This window comes from Colius striatus, chromosome 4 (assembly GCF_028858725.1).
Source record: "Colius striatus isolate bColStr4 chromosome 4, bColStr4.1.hap1, whole genome shotgun sequence".
Taxonomy (NCBI): domain Eukaryota; kingdom Metazoa; phylum Chordata; class Aves; order Coliiformes; family Coliidae; genus Colius; species Colius striatus.
In genome coordinates this window covers 96,221,135-96,230,661 of record NC_084762.1, presented here as the reverse complement: position 1 = coordinate 96,230,661, position 9,527 = coordinate 96,221,135, and the positions used below count along the sequence as shown (strand labels likewise).

General features: G+C 51.0%; 1 protein-coding gene across 1 annotated transcript; it reads left to right on the top strand.

The window, feature by feature from the left end:
* The first annotated feature begins 5,195 nt into the window (after positions 1–5,195).
* LOC104559963 (lymphocyte antigen 6E) lies at positions 5,196–9,214 on the top strand. Its single transcript, XM_010205144.2, has 3 exons — positions 5,196–5,247; positions 7,793–7,912; positions 9,006–9,214. The coding sequence occupies exons 1-3, from the start codon at positions 5,196–5,198 to the stop codon at positions 9,212–9,214; spliced, it is 381 nt and encodes a 126-aa protein (XP_010203446.1).
* The last annotated feature ends 313 nt before the right edge of the window (positions 9,215–9,527 follow it).

Below are 9,527 nucleotides of genomic sequence, written 5' to 3'. Positions count from 1 at the left end.
TGGCCTTTCATCAGTGTTTTTGTACTGACATGGTTCAGATGCCTATGGCAGCACAAGATTTCCAGAGTGTTGCTTGTCAGGACCAGCAGGAACACGCAGCACAGGGAGCGATCCGATCCCAGTGCCTGCACGCTGCCTGCTCGTGTCATGGCAGAGGATCAGGAGGGCTGGGCCTTGGACAAGGGGAAGCATTCAGTGGAAAAGCACTGATAGATGTGGGGATTATCAACTGAGCTGTGTTAAAGTACAAGCTTAAATAAACAGAATCCAGCATGGTGGGGTTGGGAGGGAGCTGCAGAGCTGCTGCAGCCCCAGCCCCTGCTCCAGCAGCTGCCCCTGGCTCAGGGGGCACAGCAACGTGTCCAGTGGGGTTGGAAACCTCCTGAGGAGCCTCCACACCCTCCCTGGGCAGCCTGGGCCAGGGCTCCCTCCCCTCAGCACCAAAGGACTTGCTCCTTGGGTTTAAATGAAACTTGTGTTCCAGCTGTTGTCCATCACCCCTTGTCCTGCCACTGCACAACAAAGTGTCACCTCAACCTCCTGACACCTAGCCTTCAAATACTTGTGTCAATGAGGTGCCCCTGAGCTCAGGCTCCTCTTCTCCAGACTGAACAGCCCCAGGTGCCACAGCCTTTCCTCACAAGGAAGATGCTCCAGTGCCCTCAGCACCTTGGCAGCCCTGCACTGGCCTCTCTGCAGCACTTCCCTGTCTCTGCTGAGCTGGGCAGCCCAGCACTGGCCACAGGACTCCAGCTGAGCCTCAGCAGCTCTGGCAGAGCAGAGGGGCAGCACAAGCTCCCTGGCCCTGCTGCCCACACTCTCCTCAATGCCCCCAGGCTGCCATTGGCTTCTTGCCCACAAGGGCACATCCTTGGCTCGTGCTCAGTTTGCTGTGAACATCATTTCTCCTCAAGTACAGTTCTGGCCAGTAGCACCCTTCTTGATGAGGACTGGTGTTCACTCTCTTGGGGGAATCCCAGAGGATAGTAGGTTATTCTCTTTCACCTTTCCTCCTGCAACTATCCTTCTCTACCTTTCTCTCCTTCAGACCCTGCAGGTTCCCAGTATCCCCTCTCCTTGCTGTAGAAATGCCACCACAGGGTAATAAACCTTGGATGATTCATATCCATAACTACAGCATCTTTCCTCTACAAACAGGGTGGTTACATCCAAATCACTTGCAAGGAGCAGCCCTGTCAGGACACTGCCTGGGATAACACTAGTTGGGGTGTGCCCAAGCCACGTTGATGGTCCAATGGCATGGATGGCGTTGGGGCTGGGCTTGTGCCCTGTTTGGTAAGCCAGTCAGGATCTGGCCCTCCAGGCAGGGCAATGGTGGGGATGTGAGTCATGGTGATTGACTCCTGTTTGATATCTCCTCATGAGTCTCCAAGCTGGCCAGACTGAGGTTAAAGGAATGTGACCAAATGGCTTTGGTTCCCTGTTGCCTGGTAGCTGTGGCCCCAAAGGACTCAGATTCCTCACCCACTGTGACTGGTAGGGAGGCTCCTGGTGACGTGTCATGCAGGGATAGAAGTTTACCTGGATCACCTTCTATTTCAGCCAGACATGGTGGATCTGGACTACCCAAGTCCTTCCTAGCTGGAGGTTTGGTAGCCTCTGTCATCTGCCACAGGGCTGACCTGAGGAGCTCTGTCCTGCTGTTTGCAGCCTGCCAGGCCAGCTACAGACCCAGATGTGCTTTGAGAAAGGAAAGAATAGACCAGGCTGCCTGCAACACTCAGCCCTTAGGTGGAAAAGGCAAAATAGCACACATAGCTCTTCCATTTTCCCTGGGGTTTCTGGATCCCATGATGTACCCCATCCCAGTCCTTCAACAAACCCTGTTGCCATTGCACAGCCAAATGAAGCAACCCAGACATCCCTGACCTGTCAAGGAAGGAGGAGAGGACACAACCAGACCAGCCTGGTGCTGTTCAGAGCTGGGCTGGACATCTTGCCCTGTATGCACCACCTGCATGACTCAAGGACACTGGGAGCACTACCCATGGCTGCCACCTTCTCACCTTATCCCATGGCCTCTCCTTTCCCTGTTGAGCCTGCAGTTTACAACCCTGAGCTGAAGCCTCCTCCCTGCACCATGGAGGAGACCCACAGTCAGAGCCACCCTCCAGGAAGAAAAAGAGAGAAAACAGAGGGGAGCTGACATGAAAACACCCTGGGCCATGGCAGTTTGCTCCACCTCACTGTTCCATCACGTGTTGAAAACTGCTTTGTCTGGCTCCAATTGCACAGAAAGGACAAGGCTTGCACAATGGAGTTCCAAGGTCTGGCACAAACACACACTGTTGGCTGCCAAGCTCCAAGTGGGCTAAGGTTTCTTCCTTAAAACTCCCAGTTTAACACCCACCTGGCCTAGTTTCTGCATCAAGATGTCTCTGCCCTTGCTTTACTTCCAGCTCTCTCCATCCCTTGCTTGAATGAAACCTGCTCTGTGTTTCAAAGGACACCCATCCCTCACCCCAGCTCGGTGCTGCTTGGAGCCCAGAGCCTTTACAGTGGCCTTGGGCGTGATTGCAATAGCAACAGCATGAAAGAAAAGCCTGGTTTTGGGACCTGGCCAGGCCCTAGTCTGGGTGTGAAAGCTTTTGCAGTCTTATCCTTCAGGGACATGGGGATAGGAGCCAGCCAGATGCCCCAGATGCTTTCCCCATCCAGATGCTTTCCCCATCCAGATGCTTTCCCCATCCAGATGCTTTCCCCATCAGGCCCCATCCTGCAGCTTGGCTCCAGTGCCTGGTGAAACTGGGGTTTGGGGAGTTGTGGACAATGATCCTCAGACCCTGAACAGCCATGGTTAATACCTGGAGAGTGCCAGCACTCCACATGTACACTTTGCACAGCACGAGGTAATGCCACCATAGCACAAATGATGAAGTGTGGGTACCTCCATCCCACCTCATTCCTTCCCCTCACTCCTCCTCTCTTTCATTCCTTCCCCCCAAAGCTTTGTGTGTTTGATTTATTTCACTTTGCACCAATATTCCTCAGCTTTTTCCTCCTCTCTTCCCAGTGCTGGGTGAAATATTAACCTTGTTCATTATTAGCAGCCTCCCCTCTCTCTCATCTGTTGAAATGCTCGCTCCCATTTCCACTTGCCACGGTGCATTTCTCAGCTGGCTCATTTGCTGTTCAGCTGCACTTGGCTTTTAACAGCAGTGATTTATTTACTCTTCAAGTATTTGTCTTCATGTCAAAGCCTTCCTCTTTCTTTGTTATGGGCTGTGTTCATCCATTGCTTCCTTCCTCCTGTGAGGAGCTGCCTTTTTTGTCTGCTTGGTTGGCTCCAGGACGAGCTGGATTCAGGGTGACGGTTGAGTTTCGTTTCTGGATGTCTGACGTGGGTGGAAGGGAAGGAACTTTTGCTTTTCATTTCTCCAGCTGGATGAAAGAAATGACTCCTAAACCAAACTTATCAACTCATAGCTGCTATTTGCCCCCTGTACTCTGGGTGAGCACGTTTGCTGGCTGATGTCAGCCATGTATTTACCCAAAGCCTTGATCAGGGAGGCTTTTGAATGGGTAATTTCAGGAGCAACGTTGCTACATGAGCTGTCATGTGGGTGTTTCACATCCTTGCTAAAAGAAGAGAGGATTAAAGATCCATGCTCAAGGTCAAATCCAGAGAACAGAGTGGCAGACTGAAAACTGGATGCTCATAACCTCCATCCTGCTCTAGGCATAAGGCACAGGGACAGGAGGCAGTTGAAGCAGCTGTAGAAAAGGAGGAACTGGGCAAAAGAAGAATGACAGGGAGCTAAAGAGTCATCACAGGGGTTGGCCATGAGGCCATCTGCACAGAATCTTGCAGATCAGAGGCTGGGGCACAAAGTGCTGTGAGGAGCAGCTGAGGGAATGGGGGTGTTGAGCCTGGAGAAGAGGAGCCTGAGGGCACACAGGAGCTCTCTGCAGCTCCCTCACAGGAGGCTGTGGTGAGGGTTGGAGGGTTGGGTTGTGGAGGGGGTTGGTCTCTATTCACAAGGGACAGGACAGGAGGAAACAGCTTCAAATTGCCCCAAGAGAGGTTGAGGTTGGAGCTGAGGCAGAGCTGTTTCCCTGAGAGGGGTGTCAGCCCTGTGCCAGGCTGCCCAGGGAGCTGGGGCAGTGCCCAGCCCTGGAGGGATCCCAGAGCCGTGGTGCTGAGCTGCTGTGGCTCAGTGGTGGCTGTGGCACTGTGAGGGCATCACTTGTACTAGATGATCTTAAAGCTCTTTTCCAACCAAGATGATTCTATGGTGCTGTGATTTGTCTGGTGAAGGGTCCTGCTGTGCTCAGATGTGTCCTTGACCAGGACTTGTTTTATTTCTCAGTCCTTTTTGCTCCCATTCATGCTTTTACTCCATGCACTTTGTGCCTCTGCCTCATCCTGACTCACTTGGCAAGAGGTGATGAAGAGGAGCAGAAGGAGGGAGCCTAGAAGAACTGGTAAGGTGATGAGGGACTAGAAATACCTGACAGAGCTCAGAGTTGATTTACTGATAATACACCTCCTTGTTTGTGTAGGGCCCAGGAGCAGAGCAAAACAAATGCATCAGACCCCATCCCTGCCTGGACCATGGGAGCCTCTGAGTGACAGTGTCCAGGCATAAACAGTGTCATTGCTGGAATGATACAGGCTGGTTTTCTGCTTAAAGGACAAGTGAGATGACTCTGAAGGACTGTGGAAAATCCAGTAGGAATCTTTTATTTGCCCCCTCTCTCAGTTCCCACAGATATGAAACTCTCACATGATGGCAGAGAGAAAGGATGGAGGATGCCAGGTGATGCCCATTATCCTGCAAGCCATGAGCCACCCCAGGCTGGCACAGCTGCCTCTGCTCTGCTCCAGCTTCATGGTTCAGCCCAAGGGAGAAAGAAGAGACTCCCAATGTTTGAGTGACATAAATCATTCCCCAAATTAGCAGCTCAGAACATGGTCAGCAGGAGGAGGCCCTGGAAAAAAAAAGTAATAGATTGGATCTGAATGAGAGATGGGTGAAAGATTGCTAACTGGTGCCTCCTCACAGATTCCTACACACAAACACACCCAGCACTGATCACATCTTCTGTGCTGTCACTCCCCAAACCTCCAATTACTGCAATCAAAGGAAGCCAGAGTAAATGTGGTGCCCATATAAAAACCTTAACCAGGGTGCAGCATCCCACATTGCTCAGGCTCTGGGCACACAGCGACCATGAAGGCTCTTGTGATTGCCCTGCTGGCAGCAGTCCTGTGTGCCAAGCAAGGTAAGGAGCTTTGGAGGCTGGGAGAGCCAGATTGGAAACACCAGCAAAGAGATAACACAGGGGCAAGGAGGTTTGACAGCTTGTGTTGCAGTTGGTGAGCTCTTGGTAGTGCAGTTTTGCTTTGGTGACTGCTGCACCAAGGAGTATTTAGTGTGGTTGAGTCTTAGCTTCTTGGCTGAGCTCTGCTGAGCTACCCAGAACCTAAAGATGGGCTGTGTTTTCTCACAACCTCAAGTACCAAGCTCTGACCACTCACATCTGAAGACAGGCACGGACATGTTCCTGAGTGACCTGACCTAGGTGGGACCTGCTTCTGCAGGGGGAGGGGGTTGGACTGGATGAGCTCTAAAGCTCCCTCCCAACCTCCACCATTCTATGTGAGCTGCAAAATGGGAATGCTGATGAGCTTGCAGTTTTGCCTTTGCTCCTGAGTGAAACACGAGGAGCTGCTGGTGGAGGGAAGACGATGGGGACTGACACCACCAGCGTCTCGCTGCACTCCCCACCACGCTGCTGCCATCCAGAAAGCAGCTTGCAGATACCTCAAAGCCTAAAGAGCCCTTTGGCTCAGAGGTTTTGGAGAGCTTTGGGGGGGTTGTCTGGGATGCTCTGTGCTTTTCTCCTTTCAGATATAACTGGATAAGTGTGTTGAAAGATCCAGTTGTGAAGCAGCATCTCTGTGCGTGCTCCCGAGGAGCGCTGCAAGCCTCTTTTTGCACCGTTAAGGCTAGTTCTGGCTGCATTTGCAAAACTGGAGCTAATGGAGAGTGGAGGCAAGGCACAGGCAAGGCTTTATAAGAGCTGTAACAGCTTAAGCTGTTATTATTTCCTGACTAGGAGGGATTTCCTTGCATCAGCCAGCGAACACGAGCGTGTTTCAGTTGCTTTCCTGCACACGCTGGGGTCTCGGTTCCATTTGCAGCACGAAGTGATTTGAAGAACCTTGTGAGATTTGGCAGAAAAGCAGATCAGAGAGAGCCACAGGGACTGGAACATGCAATAACATTTCCTAGGCAGCGTGTCTGAGGTTGCTCCAGCACAGTCTGCAAAAGGGCAGTAGCCCACAGCTCGGGTCAGGCAGCTTCCAGAGGAGAGGTGGGAGGCTTAAGTTAGGCAAGTGATGGAGAAGCAGTAAATGATGGAGAAGCAGCAGGTTGCTGCACAGGCAGTTAAAGAGAAGTAAAAAACAGGATGTAACAGGGATGATTTCATCTGCTGCTTGTGAGAACACCTGCACTCTCAACACCTGGCATGAGCAAAGAGCATCTGGGTAGGTTTCAGAGCAAGGCAGTTAGTCCTATGCTGAGGAAGCCAGAGCTGTATCCAAAGCACCTGAGATCCCCACATCAGAGAGAGAGAGGAGGCCTTTGCTTCTCCTAGCTGGGGTAGTTAAGGCCTAAAATGGCTTTTTAAGGTTTTTCACAAACTGCTTCTGGAGGTTTTCATGTTCAGCTTGAGAGATGACTTTGAATCCACAGCAGCTGGGCTTTTGGAGTGTCCCTGGGAGGAGCTGTCTTGCTAAAAACAGGCTCAAATTCAACTGAAAGGGGCTCTTTTTCTACCCAAAAAAGAGCCCTGTTGGGTTGAGAAAGCCAAGATGAACTGAAACAGGGAAATTTCAGCCTTAACAGACGTCTCTCTCTGGTATGCAAATGGGTCACCTTCAACCCAGAGCTGCCCACTGCAAGTGACACTGGAGGATGCTGTTCCCAAGAGCAGCTGAACTGTCTCTGTCCCCTCTCCTTGCTCAGAAACGAGGAGCATTGCACAGAACAGCAGGGAAACAGTTTCCACCAGCTGTGAATCCATCTCCAGGGAACTAGTTAGCACACATCTGTGTTTCTAGCATGGCCATCTGGCCAGGCTGGAAATTCAACTCAATTTACTTCAGGGTTGTTCAGAAATACATCTCCTACCTCCTCCTGGATTTGTAATAGAACTAAATCAACCCCTGCTAATAATATCACTGAGAACATCCCATCCCAGGTACTGGGAGAAAGAATGTCTCTGTTGTCCAGAGCAACCTCTCCCAGGGAACTCCCTTTAGTGGTAGCTCCTCTGCTCAGTAATTTAGCTCAAGGAGGGGTTGTCCTGGGCTTTAATTAAATCATGTCTAAACGTTGTTCTGCAGATGCAGCTTGAAAGAGGCTGAAAAACTCTGAGCTGAGAAATGCCAGTTCACCCTCTCCTTGCCAGGGCTGTGCTAGACTCAGCTGAGCTCTGATTTAAGCAGGTTGGTTGTCAACCAGACCCATGTGGACCTGGGGATGGAGGGAAGAAAGGTCACCTGAGAGTGCTGGAAAAAACCCATGTTTTCAGCTTTAATCACCAAAAATCTCAAGCAGGGAAAGGAAACTGTTTGTTCTGTTTGTTTGCTTTGTGAGCTTCCTTAACCAAACCCAAGACCTTACTTAGCTCACGGTGAAAACTCTGTACCACACTTTCCACCTTGTGTTTTGCCACGAAGGGACGTGGCTTCTGACCCTTTCTTCCCAGGAAAGCACTGCTGGAAACCACTAATGTGTGTCATGTGCATTCCCTGCAGCTTCCTCCTTGTTCTGTTACACATGTGAGAACGAGCACTCCAACTGGAACTGCCTGAAAACCTACAAGTGTGAAGACCATGAGAAGTACTGCACGACCACATACAGCTCTGCTGGGTTTGGTGAGTTGCCAGCAACACCTCTAGGCTGTTTCTATTTGCTCCTCCTAGAGAAACTGATGGGCTGATGTTTCCTTTAGGGCAGTAAGTTGGTGGTTGTTGGGAAGAATGGATGGCTGAGGTTTATGGGTCACAACACTTAATGTGTGTGAATCCCTCAGTGAATCCCTTGCTCTCTACAGCTACCTGAAGGGGAGTTGCAGTGAGGTGGGGTTTGGTCTCTTCCCTCCAGTAATGAATAATAGGACATGAGGAAATGGATCTCAGTTGCACCAGGGGAGGTTTAGACTGGGGATTAGCAAAATCTTTGTCACTGAGAGGGTTGTTAAGCATTGAGATGGGCTGCTCAGGGAAGTGGAGGAGTCCCCATCCCTGGAGATACTCAAAAGACACATAGCTGAGGTGCTGAGGGATGTGGTTTAGTGATGGGGTTGGACTCAATGATCTTAAAGGTCTTTTCCAACTGTAATGATCCACTTTGTGGGGAATGTTCCTCACCACCTTATGTCAGGGCACATGGGCTTTGATGAGAAGCCCCTGTTGCTTGACCTAAGGGCTCACACACTTGGTGATGGATGATGGGAGGGACTGTGATGTCAGTAATCACAGAAAGGTTGGAAAAGACCTTTAAGATCATCAAGTCCAAGCCCTCACCTCACACTGCCAGACCCATCACTAAACTAAGACCCAGCTGGACACGTTCCTGTGTGAGCTGCTCTAGGTGGGAGCTGCTTCTGCAGGGGGGTTGCACTGGATGAGCTCTAAAGGTCCCTTCCAACCCCACCATGCTGTGATTCTATGATATCCCACAGCACCTCACCTATGTGTGTGACTTCAGAGACTGAAAATGCCTCAGCAGTGATTCTTTTCCCCTAAGCCACACAAAGCACAGCGTGGGTGTCTACCAAGGACCTGCTGCTGCCATCCAGGTTGTGTGGTCCCTCCCTCAGCACTCATCAAACCCAACCCATCACTGGTATTGCTTCACTGCAAGTTAAGCAGAGTTGCAATAAGCTTCCTCCTGTCATCCCATGGTGAGCTCTTGCAGGAGGACCTGAAATCACAGCTCTCTTTCCTTGTTTCATTCTCCTCTCAGGCAAGGACGTGGGACACCGCATCACCAAGAAATGCTCTGCAGACTGCCCCGAGACCAACTTGAACCTTGGGGTGGCAGCTTTTTCCACCAAATGCTGCCAGACCTCCCTCTGTAACTTCAGTGGTGCCAACAGCATAAAAATCAGCTATGCTGTGATGTTGCTGGGGATTGTGGCCAGTTTGGTGTGTGTGGTCAGGGCAGGATTGTGATGAGGGGTGGGAGAAGATGCCACAGCCCAAGAAGCTGCAAGGGATTGCCCAAGTGAGAAACCAAAATCATTGAAGCATAGAGTGGTTTGGGTTGCAAGGGACCTTTAAGACCATCTAATTCCAACCCCTCTGCTGTGAGCAGGGACACTTTCCACTAGACCAAGTTGCTCGTAGCCCCATCCAACCTGCCTTTGAACACTTCCAGAGATGGGGCAGCCACAGACTCTTTGAGCAGCCTGTTTCAGTACCTCATCATCTTCACAGGGAAGAACCTCCCAATCTACATCTCCCCTCTTTCAGCTTAAATCAAATG